This window comes from Melozone crissalis, unplaced genomic scaffold, assembly GCF_028551555.1.
Source record: "Melozone crissalis strain CALT ecotype California unplaced genomic scaffold, PUWL_Pcris_2 ptg000007l_1, whole genome shotgun sequence".
Lineage (NCBI taxonomy): Eukaryota > Metazoa > Chordata > Aves > Passeriformes > Passerellidae > Melozone > Melozone crissalis.
In genome coordinates this window covers 3,816,200-3,835,034 of record NW_026535785.1, presented here as the reverse complement: position 1 = coordinate 3,835,034, position 18,835 = coordinate 3,816,200, and the positions used below count along the sequence as shown (strand labels likewise).

General features: G+C 39.9%; 1 protein-coding gene across 2 annotated transcripts in view; it reads left to right on the top strand.

Moving 5' to 3' along the window:
• Nucleotides 1-18,620, top strand: part of CDH13 (cadherin 13) — a 438,138-nt gene extending 419,518 nt beyond the window's left edge. Inside the window, exons 13-14 of one of the 2 annotated variants that reach the window (XM_054269469.1) lie at nucleotides 89-304; nucleotides 15,258-18,620. In XM_054269469.1, the coding sequence (XP_054125444.1) occupies nucleotides 89-304; nucleotides 15,258-15,265 (224 nt within the window). In that variant the 3' untranslated portion in view covers nucleotides 15,266-18,620. Of the gene's footprint in view, nucleotides 1-88; nucleotides 328-15,257 lie in introns of those variants that run through there. The other variant, XM_054269468.1, reaches the window with a different exon arrangement.
• Nucleotides 18,621-18,835: the final 215 nt, after the last annotated feature.

The window sequence follows — 18,835 nt, the reverse complement described above, 5'->3', positions numbered from 1 at the left end:
TCCATGACTGACTGGCATGTCTGATGTTGCTTTCAGACTCCTTCACCCTCCCAAGCAATTTGGTTAATTGTGCCCTCATCCTTTGCAGATACCCATGCCCAGGTGATCCTGCTGCAGAACCTGAAAAAGGCCAATTACAACATCCCCATCTCAGTGACAGATTCTGGGAAACCTCCTCTGACCAACACCACAGAACTGAGATTACAAGTGTGTACCTGCAAGAAATCCAAAATGGACTGCAGTGCCAGTGATGCTCTCCACATCAGCCTGACCCTAATCCTCCTTTCACTCCTCAGTTTATTTTGTAAGTCTTTTGCTCAGCTCTAAGTAATGAAATGTTGTTTTTCTGCTCATTTGTACCCTGCATCAGAAAACCCTCCAGGGGAGGAGGTAAATTCACACATTGATATCATAATGCTGCAATTTTGGGTTCTTTACCCATGAGCTGTGAGTAAGTTGGGGAGGAGAGGGATTTTTCATAATCAGAAAAATGTATATATAAATGGATGTCTGATTGTCAAATTAAGAAGTAGAAGCAATAATTTTAAGAGGAATCAAAGGGAATCAGAGCTACCATATGATAAACTGAGAGGTACCAGCTGTAGCAGCAGATTTGTGCAATGCTTGCTTTCATCTCTCCCCACTTGAATTCAATTCAAGCCCAGAAAGAGGAGATTAAAGGTGTTCCTGTAACAATGGCTGCTCTGGGTCACCAGGAAAACGAGGCCTTTCTGCTTCAATCTGTTCCTCCACATAAAATGTGCAAGTCACTGGAACAGGAGGAACTTATTTGAGATTCTGGGCTTAGAACCACCCAGAGATGATAATCAAATGGCCAGGCTGGCTTGGAGGGCAGAGAAAACTGCCAGGTAAACGGAATTTCTGCTCTTTATGAGAAAGGAATTTTGTAAATCTCACTTGGAAAGCTTGACTTGAAAGTGGGAAAAAAAAATCCCAGAATGATTCAAAAGTAAGAACTCAATGCCATGGAATGCACAATTTAAACAGGACATGTCCCTGGGTAGTCCTGTGACAGCTGCCAGCAAACTTTTTGATGCAGTGTTAGTTTTGAATTCCTATCCAAAGGAATAGCTGTATCCTACAACTATGACAGTAAATCTGTTATTTCAGGACTGTTACCTTCATCTTCTATTAACAAAATACATTGTAAAGTGGCTTAAAACCTGAGCCATGGTGAAAGGCCTTGGATTCTCCAGAAGATAAAATGTGCCACGAGGCAGGGGAGAGGTCAAGGCAGGGATCCCTTCCACACCTGAGGCTTGCTGTGTGCTTGAGCACACATCCTGCCCTGTTTCCTTCTCCTTTTATCCCAAAAGCTTGGCATGAAGGTCGTTGTGAGCTGCTAGCAGCTGATGTTTGTGATGCTCTTTGAAGATGAAAAGGACTGTATAAATGCTAAGTGCAAATTCCTGTTCTTAGTCTCAATCAGTGACATCTACAGGATCTGTTTTGGCTTTGGTTCAGCTGGGCTGGGCTCAGTCTGCTGGAACCAAATGCAAACTTGAGCTGTTAGGGGTAATAAGTTAAAAATATTTGACAGGGTGTGACACCATTGCAGCAGTGATATAAATGTGCAGCCCATTGATTCAAATATATTCTTGTTGCCACTTCATAAATGTTGCTGCTGCTACACTAGGCGTGACTTTCACCACTGGAATTGCTTTCTTATCTGATGTGATTTGCACTTGAACTTTATTTACATTAATTCATCTGCTCAGAATACAAAGGGGTAGAGAAAAGCTTTGTGCTTTGGGAAGTTGCCATTTTCATGTTGATTCTTTATAGCCCCCACCAAGAAGCCTGATCATTTTCCTTAGGTTGAATTATAAAACCAGTTTTAAGTATTGGAAAGCTCTTTTTGAGTTGCTCTTGTTGGCTGCAGGTCTTGTCCAGCTCTGTGTGGGTGGAACACACCCCAAGGGCACCTCAAGGGTATTCCATGGCTGTCATTCCACCTCTGGAACTGTTCCCATCCATGTCTGTGCAAAGCCAGCAAGCACCACAACTCCCCTGAGCATTTTCCTCAGGCGTGCACTGCCCAGAGACAGAAAGGAAAGGGGCTGGGATCCAGTTAAAATAATGTGGTTCTGTGTTTGAACTCCTCTGCAATGTGCTGCTATCACCCCGTTCCCAACTCATTTCCACACACAGATTTTTTATAACTGGGATTAGCTCCATTGCAATGTTTTGTATACTTTTTACTTTGGGAAGTTGCCATGTTCATGTTGGTTCTTTACAGCCCCCACCAAGAGGCCTGATAATTTTCCTTAGGTTGAATTTTAAAGCCACTTTTAAGTGTTGGAAAGCTCTTTTTGAGTTGCTCTTGTTGACTACAGGTGTTGTCCAGCTCAGCTGTGGGTGGAACACACCCCAAGGGCACCCCAAGATATTCCACGATTGTTCCACCTCTGGAACTGTTCCCATCCATGTCTGTGCAAAGCCAGCAAATGCCACAACTCCCCTGAGCATTTTCCTCAGGTGTGCACTGCCCAGAGACAGAAAGGAAAGGGGCTGGGATCCAGTTAAAATAATGTGGTTCTGTGTTTGAACTCCTCTGCAATGTGCTGCTATCACCCCGTTTCCAACTCATTTCCACACACAGATTTTTTTATAACTGTGATTAGCTCCATTGCAATGTTTTGTATAGTCCAAATATTTATCAGAGTAATCAAAGATTATGATGCCATAAAAACAAAGAGAACTTTAGTGCTTATTGAACAGATGAAACGTCCCATTTCTAGTGGCAAGTTATGGGTTTAATTTTAGCAAAAGCCCTTACGTGGCTGACTTTGCTCCCAGTGTTTGTATTTTATGAGGCTCTTGTTCCTGGGAGGTAAATCCTTCAGTCAAATGAACTTTGTAACTCATGCCAAAGTATTTCTTTTTGTATTTGACATCTGGTGTGAGGATAGATAGCCCTGTGTAGGAGCTGCTCGTGGTGAAAGAGCCCTGCACGAATATCTTTCCTGCAGAAAACATCTTGGTATTATCATTTAAATGGTGCAATTATTAGCTATACTTAGAATATGTGCCTCCTCAGTAAATCATGAAAGAAGTCAGATGTGGCAGATTTCTGAAGTGTCTGAGCACACAAGTGAAGAGCCTGATTAAAACTGAAATGGATGCAAAACCCAGCAGTTCCTCCCCTTCTGGAGACTTCCTACTGTGCTCACTATATTGAGGGATAATGGGATACAGACTGCACACTTGCCCAGAAGCCCCTGGGAAGGGAGACAGAGATGGAACAAGAAAAAATTAGGAGTTCCTGGCAGCCAGAAATAGAAAATATGAGATGCCAAAATATACAGGCAGATTCGCACAACAAAACAATGAGGTGGGGTTAAAAGATGATGAAAACAAAGTTAATTGGAAAAAGGAGCATCTTTGTATGTTTTGTATTTAACCTAATTTTACTGAGGTCAAGCTGGAATGATGGAGAGAGGACAGGCAGAGGAGTTTCCAAAGTTACAACAGGTAATGGTGACAAATATTGGACAGAATATTGTCACTTGTCGTTAAAGCAGACTCTGTGTTTAAGATGAGACTTCATGTGGTGGCATTTTGTCCTCTGTCAGCTTTTCCTTGCCATTACTGGAGACAAGAAAGCACCAAATGTTCAGACAAAATTCAGATTTTAGTAGTTCAGATTGAGGGAAAAAACATGGAAAAACCATCCTGGGTTCCTGGTCAGGGAGGGAGCAGCAGCAATCAGTTCTTGGATGAAGAGAGTGAGTGGGGAAAATCTGTCTGAGCATGTCTGGGGCTGCTCTGGGATTGTCCCTGCGTGCTGCAGTGGTTCCAGGTGACAGAGATAACCCTGCTCTGCTCAGAACTCAGCCACAAAAGAGATCCTCACCACCAGAATCACAAACAGACTCCTCAGTGTTTTCATTGAGAGAGCACCTACAGCATCCCACAAGGGTGAGGAAGGGCAAAGCAAAACAAGCCAAAAACAAATTCGTGCACAAAATCTGCCCAGGCCCTGTGGGATACTGAAAAAGAACCACTCTGGCTGGCAGAACTAAGCTTTAGATCTGTTACAAATTATTGATATTATTATTAGTATTTAAAGGGGTATTTGGATTCTGGGCTTTTGATTTTATAATAACTATTTCACTTAATTGCATAATCATAGAATGGTAATTGCATTTCATATCTTCTTTTATATTCTACCAACATAAAAGACCACGTTAGATTCAAATGTGTGGAATGAAGGGAATAAAAGGCACAATAGTTGTGTCACTAATATTTTACTTAAATTTCCTTGTTATAAAAAGACTGGGATTTGAAGTTCATGTTGAAAAAAACCAATTTTTTATCTTTTTGACTATCAACCATGAATAAGAAGCTTTTTTTTTGTTCACCTGGCCAGTGGACTACAAAGCTGCAAGTTGACTTGAGCTAAAATAAGTGAAGAGTTCCATTATTCTGAACAGAAAGTGAGGTGCCAGATGAGGGGGTAAATGCCTCCTTAAAGAAATTAAATAAGCTGGAGGTCTCTACATTGCAATTAATTTGTTAAAGTCAGCATGAAAGGCCTCAGGTGTGTTTGAAAAACAGAGACTGGCACAGATGTCTGTGCTGCAATTGCAAAAAAGCCTTAGAGATACCCCTGAATTTAATTTCCTAGTAATTTCCACAAACTTTTCCTATTTAGTGTTGGCTGTCCCTCACTATATTGGTTTTTTTTCTGATTTGAGTAATAAAGGTACAGGGCCAAAAGAGAAAATACAGGGGGTTTTTTATCCCTTGAAAATTATGTGTTTATTATTAAACAACTACAAAACAAAACAAAAAAATACCCAAAAAACACCCCAAAAAATGCAAAAAAAAAAAATTCTATTAAACTGGTGGGTTTGAATTTCCATGGATTAGCACAGGCAGAGTTAATCCTGCAGTGTTATCTCTCACCCAGCTCATTTTTCAAAGCCACAGCAGTCCCTGTATCTCTTGTTTACCCCGTGTTATTTGTGCAGGAACATCAAATGGCTGAAAAGTGAAACAGAGCATTCCTGAAAGGCACCAGAATGAGACAAATCAGAGCAGGTTTCAAATGGAACAGACCTTTGAGGTCACTGCTCTTTCCATTCCCTCTGCAGATTTGTTACCAGCACATTCCCACTTTTCAGCTTTTATTTTGAATTTCTTGGCTGAGTTTTAAACTGTCAGGTTGTTTTTTTTCCTTCAGGACTCAACAATTGGGTTTTTTCCAGTAGATTTTTTGGGTTTTCCCAAGAAAAAAAGGAAAAACTTCATCCCTGTTCCATCCAGTTCCAGAGGAAGGGTTCCCAATAGGTGAATTTGCTAAAACCAACAGTTCTTGTTTGTTTCTTTGGTTTGTTGGTTGGGTTTGGTTGTTCCCTTTTTAAATTTTAGGTTGTCTTAGCACCTTTTAATCTTCTACAGCAATTTTCTTCTTTTTAGAGCAGTTTATTTTTAAATAAGTTAAAAAAAAATAAAAGAGAGATCAGTTTAATTAAAAAGACAGGAAGTCTGCAAGATACATTTTCCCATTTCTGAGAAATCAAATATCCCTGTTTTGGCTAGAATTGCAAGAACTATTAAAATTGGAGAGCTTTGCTGTGAAAGGTGCTTTATTGAGGGGGTTATTTGGATTTTATTTATTTTTGCACTGCTCTAATTTGAGTTGCATTCTTGTGCTAGACCACAACCATGTAGGTACCTAAAACATCACCTAAATTTTGCTCTCCAAGAAACTGGAGATTGTTGATATTTAGTGAGTTCCAGTGTTGTAAATCTCACCTCCTAAACCAAACAACAGCAGCAATATCCACGATCACTCATTGCCTTTTTACAGATGCTTTGTTCCACATTAATAATATTCTTTTTGCAGCTAAATATCACTGAAATAGATTCTTTCTCAAGTTCCTGTATAAGAAAAACACCATTTTTATTTGGGTTGATTTCTAAGGAAAGGATGGTTTGAGGTTAAGAGACTGCTTCAATTTGAGCCAGCCTTGATTTGAATCTCAATTTTAACACAGAGCTGTGTCCATTCTTGTGATTTCACTGCAGTTTTTTTCCAGTCCTGCAACATATTGAGCAGTTTGGGAGCCCACCTAAAATTAATGGGGCTTGAAATGGCCCAGAAATCCATATGGATGTCCATAATTGGGGAGAGGATGTTTGTACACCAGACAAGACAAATAGAAATGCCCCCAAATTACACATCAGCATATTGAAATGTGCTCAATAACATTGCATTTGATGGAGTCAATTAGGTGGGAAATGGCATTTTTGCACACATTTGAAACCATCCAAACACGTTGCAGGAGAGCAGAGGTGAGCAGAGGGGGCAGTTTGGGAGATGTGTGTTTGGAATGCAGAAGGGAGCAAATGCAGCTCCTTCCCCAGGAGCTGCAGGGTTATTGCTGATGGTCATTCTGGAGGATGAAAGGGACATTCAGAGAGATTGGTTTGATGGCCCATTTAGTGCTGGGAATTCAAGTGAACGCTTTTATGTTTTCATTTTCTCAACAGTGCTCCACAGTAATTGTTGGGACATAATATTTTGTGTTTCTTCTCTGAACAACTTCTTAAAGCCACATAAATATTGAATTTCAGATAGTTATGGTCAGGATTGCTCTGGAGTGGCCCATGATTAAAAACTGGCACTGAATACATGACCAGCTGAAGTATTTTTTCCTGCCATTAATGGTCACTGTACATTGTGAGATGATTGTTTCTTTTCACCATGTCTATCCTTGGCTTTTTTCCCTACAACAATTTTTCCTATCCCTTTTATATTTTTCCCTTTATAACATCCAGATAACTCAATGTAAACAGCTTTGTGTTCAGATTTGGGCAGGATATTAAAGATTAGGAGGAGATTTGTGGTGCCTGAAGGTTTGATGATGTTGCCTTTGCTTCTGCAATACCCAGTGGATACTTACAAAGCCTTTTAAAGGGCCATTAATGTTTGGAGTATTTTAGATGAGATCTTAAAGCCTCACTTTATCAATTTAATTAATTGGGATAGGTCATTAATTGGTGGTTAGGTAAGTGCCACTTTAGGAGCAATTCTTCAAAAAATTTGAAATGAGCAGGTGTTGATACCAACAGTCTGGTTTTTCTAGTTTTGGATTTTCTAGTTTGTTTTTTTCCTTTTCTGTGGCTTCTAAGCATAATCATTCACTCTGGTTTTTATTCTTACTCAACAAGGATTTCTTCAGATGATTAATTTAGGATTTCAAGCTGGGTTTAGTCTGTACCTACAGATCTGAATGTGTCTGGATTGTTCATGTTCTGCTTATTTAAAACTGCTGGTAACCTGTGCAGTGCTGCTGTGGGAGATGAGATCTGAGCGCCTGAGCAGCTTCCAGCCCTTTAAAAGGTTGGCTCCCTGCTACAGCTGATGCATTTCATTTTCAGCATCCCTATGAAAAAAAAACACCAGCAGACTTGTTCAGTGCTGCCATTTCCAAACTGTACTTATTCATTTCACTTGTTGAATATTTTCAACCATTCCATTCCATTTATCAGATTAGAGCATGGGAAAATATCCAGGCAGGCTGCAGGCAGCCACCTCTGCAATTGTTTAGTTTTGAAAGAAGTGAAAAATGAACGAAGCATTTATTCCCTATTGCTCAAATGAAGGTAACAGTGTTTTGACAAAGTATCCAACTGAAATTCACATCAATTTTTTAAAAAAATTAATAATGGAGCACATCTTGGCTTTTCTGCCCTAAAACTCTCCCTCTCCCAGTGAGATTCTTCACCTCCCTGGAGAACAGGAATTGTATTAGAAGATGGTTTTTATTTGATAAACCTCAGGAAGCACATGGCTCTGAATTTCTAAGCAAGGAGAGTCGGAATTTTGTTTCATCTGAGCAACTTTTCTTTCAGAAAATGTTTATTTTATTCACTTGTTAGGAACAGCTCATTACACAGGGAGTGTGTGTGAGTACCTGACAGGAAAGAGGGGAGGCACAGACAAGGATTCAGCAATGCCCTTGCCAGGCTCAGAAAAAAGAAAAGAGTATTTTGGCTTCCTCCAGCCCTGCTTGGGATCTGCCACTGCCGTCTCCTAAAAAAATATAATATATATATATATATTTAATACTTTTTATATTTTTATATTTTTATATTTTATATAATAAATTGAATATTATACATTGATTATTAATTATTATATGTTATATATTATATTTATGTATTATATATTATATAACTATATTATAACTATATTATATAGCTATATATTATATAATTATAATAAATATAATTATGAAAATTAGTTCTATATTATTATATATTATAAATTAGTTATATAGAATTATATAAATAATTATATATAATAAAAATAAAATATTTTATCTAATATTATATATAGTATATAACTCTATTATATAATAATATCAATCCGTTTTTATATATTGATATATTTCTATATATTAATATTAATTAATATAATAAAAATAAATGTATTAGAATAAATTAGCAGAGTGAGAGCCACTAATGCTGGTGTCCCACAGGTGAAATGACCTCAGCAGGGGGAATGTGTCCCCAGTGCCAGCTGGGGACTTGGGGCTGGCACATTTCCCCTCCCTGCCACTCTGGGTGATTGCAGAGCCCCTGGCAGAGTTTCAGCTCCTGCAGTCAAACCCTGGCACTGATTTATCAGAGCCCACCAAAGCTCTGGGGGTAATTATGAGCCTCTCATTTCACACAGTGCTTCTCCCATCCTTAACAGGGTAATTTCAAATAATTTCTCACTTAAATGAGAAACAAATTGTGTGTGATGGTATAAGCTGCAGATTTTCAGGATAAACTAATTTACTTTTGGAGTCTCTATAAACTTTTCCCCAAGGTGTTGTGGCCAGTGAGATCAGCAGTTTGTTCTGGCTGATATTAAACCCAAATTTCTTAATTGCAGGAATGAAAACACAGGGAATCTGTCTGGGAATAGTCCTTCAAATTCAATGAGATTTTGGGGGAAATTTATAATAATTTATAGGCACACCATGAAACTTCTGCAATTGAAACCTACCCATGACATATCAACCAGTGATGCACATGAAAATAATTTATATTTTTCAAAGTTCTACATGGAGGCTAAACTAATAACTATGCCTCTAATTAATGACCTTTCCTAGATGGTAAATCCAGGAAAGAAGTACCTGGATGTTGATTAGCTGCCTAATCAGAAGCACAGAGCTGATCTCTTCTGTCATTTTTGTTACCTCTTTAGCGTTACTGAGGTTTCAATAAAGTCCATGATGTAATGTAGCCTTTTAATTATGCCAGATTAATGTAATATTTCTGATGAAAGGGTAATTGAAAGAAATGGAGCGTGCATGAGCTGAACTCCAAATTCCAGCTGTGTTAACTCTCTTCTTTTAATGGGAATTAAAGGATGAATGCATTTTGGGTAAAGCTCATTCCTGTACAGAGGGTCAGCAAGAAACTTAAATGCCTTTAATTTTTATGAGGTTTTAACTGCAGTGTAGAAGCAGAGTCTGTGAAATAGAGGGTGAGCTTGGGCTCATAACGAGCACATCTTTCAAAGGCTTTTAATTACTCAGTTTAGACCTGTTTCTTTAAAATAAGCAGGGAACTGAGTCACTAATGTAATGTAAATAAGTTCAGAGAAAGCTCTGGCTGCAGCAGGGAAAGCTGGGGGGCACCAGAGCATTTTCTGAGGTCAGAATTCTGCACACCCCACTGCTGGCTGGAGGGAAGGGCTCTGCTGGAATGTGAGCTCTTGGCAGCCTGAACCTCAGGGAATGAATTTACATCCCACCAGTTGCTTCTTCCCTGGAATGCAGATCATTAAATCTTTGTCTTAAATTCTGTGTATTTTTTTCCCTCCATTTTCCTCTGTTGTGTGGATGAACATGAGGAGTAAACCCTGAGTTAGCCCAGTGTGACAGAGGCAGGGAGATGTCTCTGCAGTCATTGAAGATGCCAGCATTAGGAACTTGGGCTGAATTAGCTGAATTGCACCTTCTCAAACCAAATCATCTTTTGAAGCTCTAATTCAGAGCTTTCCTGTGGAGTTGGCCACCATCAACTCTAAATACAGCCAGTTCACCTTGGTTGAGTAGAAAAAGGGGTTTTTTCCATCTAATTTTTTATGCCATGAGTCTCCCTACCCTGAACTATGCACTTAGACCTATACCCCCACAATATAATTATTTTTAATGCCATTAGTACATTAGATCCAGACAAACTCCAACAATGTTTGTCAGTTTTCTTGACCAGCAGAAGAAAATCTTCACTGCCAAACCTTCCTGATGCCAACAGCCACCAGCTGCTGGTGAGAAGGTGCTGTGCTTTCTTACCTGAGCCCATTGACAGAAATGCAATAATTCAGAAACACATGGCAGTAACCCTGCCTTTGTCACTGCTATGGATCCTTAAGGTCTCTCCCAGCCTAGCCATTCTATGGATTCTGTGGATTCTGTGCTATCTCACTGTTATGTCAGAAGGAATGAGGCTGAATGTGTCTCGAGTATCAAAGAGGTAGAAGAGCAGGGGAGAACTGTGGGATGAAATTGGTGAGAATCACATTAGAGACTGAAATGAGGGAGGTTTCTGGAGAAATACATTCCCTACAGCTGTGCTCACTTAGTGCTGCTGTGCATCCCTGGATACCCAAAGGGAAAGGTGGAAGGGACAAAATAAGAATAAAAATGCCCTCCTCACTTTGTGGCTTGAGTGCTTTGGGCAGCAAATCACTCATTGTAGGTAATTTCTGTCAAATCACATCTAAAACAACACAGGGTGGGTAATAATCCCTGAGTGCTGAGGCCAGATATGGAGACAGAGCTGATAGAAAGAAAATAAAATAATTACTAGGCCTAATTATCATTAGTGTGCAGATCTAAACCTGCCAGGCACAGGCTTACCAGGGAATTAAGGTCTTAAAAGAAACAGTTCTCATTGATCAGCAAATGTGCTCACTGCACAGATTATTTGCACATTTTGTGCTCACAGTATTCCTTAAATACTAATAAATTTTATGAGCTATTGCCAGCTGCAAACTATAAATTATCTGTGCTATAAAATACATAATAATCGGTTTAAAAAAAAACCTAAAAACCAATGCAACCCCATCAAAGTGAGTGGAAAAGTCACCAGGTGAGCTGGGGCTCAAATAAGAAGTAGATTCTAAAATTTGGCTCTGTGTGAGCATTTCTGGAACTTTCATTTGTTCCTTCTTTATGGGGACAATAAATAAAAAAGAAAAGCCAACAAGAAAACTACAATTCCTACATAGGAAACAATAATGAACGCTGGAAATCCAGCTGGGAGAACAGAGAGATTTCAAATATGGACCAGAGGCTCAGAGCTCCCCAGTGAGTTTGTAACAGAGCAGTTGTGTTGGTTTCAATGATTTCCTCACATTCAGGTTGAGTTTTCCAGGCAATCCTTTGGTTATCCCTGCTTGAGAATAAACATTGAGTTTTCCAGGCAATCCTTTGGTTATCTTGGATTTGGGATAAACACTGAGTTTTCCAGGCAATCCTTTGGTTATCTTGGATTTGGGATAAACACTGAGTTTTCCAGGCAATCCTTTGGTTATCTTGGATTTGGGATAAACATTGAGTTTTCCAGGCAATACTTTGGTTATCTTTGATTCCTGTAGATTGTGTGTTAAGGGAGTTACTGGCCAGGATGTTTATCCAATTAACACCTTACATGACCTTATCAGACTCTTTGTAGAAAGTAAATTTGTAACTGACACTTGTTATTAACCACAGAAAATAAAAGACTGATGCTCTCTAGGACAGAACAATTTGCAATCAATTTTGTGTGCAATAGAAAGAACAAAGATAAATTTGATCTTGCATATTCTTACTTACACAAAGGTGGGTGTCTAGTGGGATGTTACAAACCATAATTTTGAGTGTTGAATCCGATTTCCAGAGGCAAAAACTATTCCTTTAAATAATCCGCCTGTGCAAAAGTTTCTACTTTTCTACTTGATAATAAATAATTATTATTAAATAAAAATTATTATACTTTGGGGGGGGTATAGGTCTAAGTGCACAGTTCAGGGTAGGGAGACTCATGACAGAAAATTAGATGGAAAAATCCCTTCTTTCTACTCAATCACCATTAATGGCTGCGAAATTGGAATAATTCTTTTCACACAAGGCTTAGCTGAATTTAGAGCAGTCTTGGCACCCTCTGCCAATGCCAAGGGTTTGTGGAAGTGCCAGCAGATGTTGAGGCACATCTTTCTGTGGAAGGAGCCCAGGTTTCTCTGAACACACCTCCGGGGTGTGAATGAGAGGAAAACCAGGGAATTCCTGCAGGGAAAATCCAGGAATGCCCAGGGGGAAAGAGGCAGGGAAGGAGCCACAGCCACAGAGGTTTTGCCCAAGTGGCAGAGCAGGAAAATGCTCTGTGGAGCACAGGGCTGGCAGGAGATGAGCACACAGCAGCTCAATTTGTCAAGAGCTCAGGAAAGATGCTGCAAAGCTGCTAAGTGAGAGCCTGGTAGGGGATTTAGCTCTTTGAATGGCTACAAAAAGCCCTTTGGGACAACCTGTGAGAGAGAATCCTCCAGATTGACATAACCTAAATATACAGAGCTAGAAAGGAGATTCCTCTGGTTTGTTGTGCTTTCAGGCTTGAGCAAGAGGCAGGATGATGGTGTTGTCCTGAGTAATCAAAGAAGGAAGAGCTTTAGGGGGAAGGTTTAAGAGCTGAGTTGTAGCTGTGCAGAGCTGTCAGGAAAACATCCAAAAGTTATCAGAGCTAGAGGCTGACATCTTAGACTAAATGGAAAAGTGGGAAAAGAGTAAGAGCTCTGAACTGTCAGCAACAATGTCATTGCTGAGCAGGAAAGGATGGTGGCACTGAGAAGGGGAAGGAACCAAAGTGAGGGGAAAAAAGGTTTGCTAAAAACTAAACTGGAGGGATGAGACCAAAGGAGAGGCTGGGAAAGTGATTAGAGAAATCATGGTAAAATTATAGGAGGAGACAGTCTCAGGAGCCAAGGGAGCATAATTTTCAGGCATGTGATTAAATGGATCAAAAGCAAGAAAGGATGAAGTTGAGAAGAAATTTCAGAGAAAGAAAATCTGGGCAGGGATTGTAGAGCTTTGAGGTGAAAGGAGCCAGGAATGGGGTGGTGCCTGCAGAGGCAGCAGAGTGTCACAAATTCCTTGTGAGAGACAAACTGGCCTCCAATAGATACAAAAATAGCAAAGGAGAAAGAGCCATAATTAAAGATTAACTAGTTTTTTGTACATCCCCCAATGTGAATGAAAGGTTCACACACATTCATTATGCCTGTCAATACAATGTAAAATATACAAGCTTTTCTTCAGGTGTGCACATAAATCAAAACCCCTGCCCCTTATTTACAGGCTGTTGGTGAAGCAGCTCAGTGGCTGCTGCACTTGGTGGGGAATTGATAAATTCTGTGCTGACAGATTTCTCTGGTGAGGTCCCAGCCTGTACATTGCACACAAACCCAGCACCACAGCTGCTGCTCATTCATCATGGCCAAGTGCCTGTCCTGAGCAGGGAGACCCCCAAGGATCTCCCAAGGATTCAGAGCAGCTCCATCAATCCCAGAGCAGGGTCAGCTCCTTCGAGGCAGGATTAAACAAATGCCCTTTAATGACACTAAGCTTCATTGGGATCTGGAAATGCTATTTTTCAGGTTGTCTGCGAGAGCAGAGTCTCAAATTCTTTCTTTTCACCACCCAGGAGATCAGGTTGTTTATGAGAATTTAGTTCTAGCTGGCATCCCTAATCCAAATATATCCAGACTTTGGCAGTCATGACCATAAATCTCCTGTATGTGAGTCTGGATCCTGATTTTGTGGCCAGACCTTTTCTTTCTGCAGCAGGATAAAAATCCACGTGCCAAGCAATTCCAGATTTTGTCCTATTTGGAAATCTCAGTTAAACTTCTCACTTCAGTGAGGCCCATCCACCAGCACCTCTGTGGATTTCTTACATTTAATTTGCTTTATTTACCTTTGTTTAGCAGAACTGAGGCACTGCAGGGAAGCGCCAGGCAGCTGTTGGCATCCAGGTGCCTGCATTGCTGCAGAATTCAATATTGACATCAGTTCAAAGGATAACAAGAAAGAAACAGATAAAACAAAACAGCCTTATCAATAATTAAATTAAATTTGATTTGCCCTAAAAGGCAAACAGATCATTAAAAATTTTTAAAGGGCACAAACCAGCATCTAACATTGACCATTACATTTTTGTGGTGGTGACAAAAATATCAATATTGCAATATTGCAATCTTTGAAGTGTACAGATGCAATAAATATCAGACAAACATTTGCTGACTGAGTTTTGATGCCTTTCCCTTGGTTTTATAGGCTGAGTGTGAGCTACAGCTGATGTTAGATTTGCTCCCGAACTCTCCTTTCTGAATTTCTTTACTGCCTTGATATTATCAGGGTGTCCATCTAAAACAGAATTCAAGTGCCACATTCACTTTATATAATATAAACCCCACATAAAAATCTTATATTTCTGTAGCAAAATTAATATGATACACCATGCCTTTTATTCCTTTTTATTCACAAACTATAAAGCTCTATTAGAGTGTTATATTATTATATTTGATATATACTTTATAGATAATATAATATATTATATTATATTATATTATATTATATTATATTATATATACTATAATAAATATTATATAATATAATAAATATATAATAATATAATACATATACTCTACACATTATATTTTTATAACAATATTATATGATAGTGTTATATTATTATATTATTATTATATTGTTATATTATATTATATTATTATATTATTATATATAATATATACATTACATTATATATTATAATTATAATTATTATTTTATAGACATATATATATATTATAATTTTAAAAAAAATATTGTTTGTTTGCTGTTTGCTTGTCAGGGTGTGCAGGGAGGGAGGGGCTGGCATTTCCTTGGGCACAAATGGAACTGATGGAGGTGCCCAAGGGGGGAATCAGCTCCTGGCTCAGGATTTATCCTCTCCCTACATCTTCCAGAACTGCACCACAAAGGTCTCTGACTGCCCCCATGACATTTTGGCCTTTCCTCTTGGAGATTTCTGCACTCACAATTAATTGTTTCTGGACCCAGATAATCAATATTTAACTATTGGCAATGTTCATGCACCAAACCAGCAATTTGTCTGGGGGGAAATAAACACCAAACCCTTAAAGATGCTGTGATTTGCATGGCAATACTCACCCCCATCTCCTCCTTCAGGTCTGTAAGAATTCTGCCAATTGAAGCTGTCCTACCGAGTTGCCACGGCAACGAGAAGAAAAAAGGAAAGAAAAACCCCATCAGCTCTGAAGATTGCAGTTTACAAGGACTGTTCTTCACTCCTCAGCCTCAGTTGCTCCAGTTTAGTTTGCAATCTCACTCAATCTGTCCGACTGTACCTTGGTGTTCGACAGCCTCCACCCGTCCGCCCTTTGGCCCTGGATTCCTCCTGCAGGACACAAGGTTTACTCAAAATTTACTCTGAATGTTAAAAGACCATGACATCCAAACCCCCACCTTGGGGTGAGCAGAAAAAAAAGAAAAAAAAAACACCACAAAACCAGATTGACTCCATTTTTTTCTATCTGTTGACTTGTTGCTATTCAACTGTTCAGAAAATATTTTGTCTGTGGGTTAGTATTTGTATATGTATGAGTGTATGTATATATATATATTTATATAGAGAGAAGAGTTATACCACAGGTTTAGCTTTTATAAAACGTTCATCTGGAGGGTGAGAGAAGGGAGGGAGCAGAAGAACAACACCACAGGTGAATGGGAGCTGTCCCAGCATGGCTAAACCTGCTGTGTGTGCTGCCCAGAGCAGCAGAGAGCCCCTGGCCCTTCTCGTACCTCAGCAAAGGAGAAATGCAAATCCCAGGGCTTGTTCCTGCTCTGAGCTGCTCTCCCTGCCCCAGGGGAGCTGGGCATGCAGGAGCAGCCAGGTGAGAGCAGCTCTGCCTGATCTGAGAGGCCAAAGGGCTGAAATGTTGGCTGGGGCGGGTGACAAAATGTTTTTATCAGCTCTGCAGGTGAGAAGCTGATCCAACAGCAACGCTCAGAGCTTGGCAGAGCACTGATCTGTGCCTCAGCCTCTGGTGCCCTGTTCCAGAAATACCCTCACAACCACACCAACCCATCCTTTTGGAGATATATATACATACATACACACGTACACACAGTCAAGAGTAACAAGAGCATTTCTTTGTGTGTGTAAACTTACCACACCTGTTTGCAGACAGGGGAAAAAAGGGTGTTTGTTCTCTATGAATATGGATCCTTTTTTTATTCTGTGAGCATGTAAGGTCAAGAAAAAACAAACAAAAAAAATCCTTCTAACTGTATGAAGATGATCATCTTGTTAATAAACTGTAAATGATCCATCAAAGCTCACACCAAATTTTTATAAAATTAACACAAAAAAGTATACTAGTGACAGACTGTGGCTTTTATTAGAGCTTGGCAGTAACTAGGGTAAAGTAAGTGTCTTAGAATATTTTAATAAACTTGCTTATTTAAAGTTTAAACAAGAAAGCTTCCTTATGCAATAGAACTTTGCAGCTGCACTCTTTAGTTAGCATTTTTACAGTAATTATGGCTCATACTCGATGGCATCCTTACTACAGTGAGGGTATGAGCATACCTTCCACACCACATCTATGGTTCAATAGTAAGGATTTTTGGAAGCATTAAAAATAAGTCCAGACATACATTTAGTTTCCCATAATGCTACACTAGGTATTAAATGTGTGTTGGTGGTTAAAATTTGCTGTACAATAGCTTTTCTCCGACTTCCTGTATTATACCAAATATGAAACAGGTTTTATTTTTCTTCCTTCCTTTTTTTTTTTTTAATCAAAAGGAGTAATAACAACAGACAGAGGAAAAATGAGTTTGTGTTGTGAGCTTTCCTAACCTTGTAGATTTCTTGATAAGATATGAGCTGCCTTCAGAGCAGTTTTTCTCTTCCAGCTTAACTCCTGCAGTCCTGACCGAGTGACGTCTCTGTGTCACCCCAGTGGCACCTGAGGGTCACTGGGAGCTGGCCAAGGACCCCAGGAGTGGCTCTGGCAGCTCCAGGCATCCATCCCAGCAGGAATTGCCTGATCCCAACCCTTGTCATGGGCACACTCCTGGTCCTCTCTCCCTGCCCATGCCTTGTATGGACCCCTCACTGCTGCTTTGCCATCAACAATCACATCTTTTTTATTAAAAAATATATATATATATATATTATTTTCAAGCAAATTTTTTTCCAAAAGGAACAATTTATCTACTGTATGGCACCTCTGGAATTCCAACGTGTATGTTCGATGAATGCACCCAAAGATATTCTGCACCCTGTGCTTTCAGCTACAGAACCTCTATCTTGAATAAAGGAAATTATGTTACCCTGCCCCACAAATACTCTTTTCTACTTGCTTTTTTCCTCTCTCCACCCAGCCAAACCCACCTCTGGAAAGATCCCCCTTGACTTTGGTGTCATTTCTGTCAAATGCCAGGAAAATCTGCCCTTCCCTGCTTTACACCCAGGCTCACAGGGCGTTTGGTGAACCATCCCAAGGGCAGCCAAGTGAGGAGCAAAGAGAAAACTCTTCTGCCTGGAGCTCCACAGCAAGGGGAAGACTCTTCCTGCACCCTGTGCCCAAGGAAAAGATCTTTCTTCTTGGATCCACTGCAGAATTTGATGTGCAGAGAGGTCAGAGCCTGGCTGGAGCTCTGAGCTGAGCTGCATCCAAGCCTCCATTCCCGTTTTCCCTTTATTTCTGCTCCCACATTAAAGCCTCCCAGCCTCTCCCAAGTGTCCCAGCTCCATCCCAGCCATGCCAGGAGAAGATGAAGCTGCCAATTCATGTTTGTCCCCATTTAACACAGACTGTGGCACGTTCATGGTGTGACACAAGCGAGGAACCACAGCAGAATCTGAATTTTCCTACCTGGACAAAGGGTGTCACCTCTGGCTCAGAAAACCAATGTCCATTTCCTGCAACAAAGGAACAACATTGATTTATCCATTTTCCTACAATACAATGAAAAAGCAGAAGATTTACACAATTGGTTGTATTATTTTCAAATAGTTGATTCTGTTTAACATTGATTCAGCTTAATTAATTGATTGAACATTAATTCAAGTTTGCTGTTTTATAACACACCCCTTATTTCTACCCAGATGTTTTAGCCCCACCAACAGTTATTTCAGTCTGTGTTTGTAGGTACATAAATTCTGTCTGGAGTTGGAAAGGCAGTGAACTTGTTGATTATCATTTTGTAACATGCACAAAACTTTTTATTTGTTAAAGTCATTTCACTTGGAAAGGCTCTGTGCTGTTGAAACAGAAATTGGGAATAACAATCAGTGAGAGGGGTTTATTAGCAAGGGAAAGGTCTCAGTTTTGGTGTGCTTGCTAACTGAACCCTGGTCTGTGCCCCTCGTGTGTGCTTTTCCACTGTGCCTGTGTGCATTTGTTAATGCTCATTTTGCTCAGAGTAAAAATAAGAAAAACGAGCCGAATTTCCATCTGGGTGTGGAAGAAGATGAGGTGAGGGTGGAACACTGGTAGCAGAGTCCCTGAGCCCTGCTGTCATCATGTTTAACTGCTGGGAGTCAAACAGCAGCTCCATCACCAGGACTGGGGTTCAGTTCATCATATTTAGGTGGAATTTCTAGAATTTCCCTCCCCACATGTTGCTTTTTGCTGCTGGCTGTGAACAGTGGAGCTGCAATGTTTGTCACAGGATTGCCGAGTGCTCACACCTTGTCAAGCCTGGGGTTTGCCACATCCAGCCACCCACAGGTG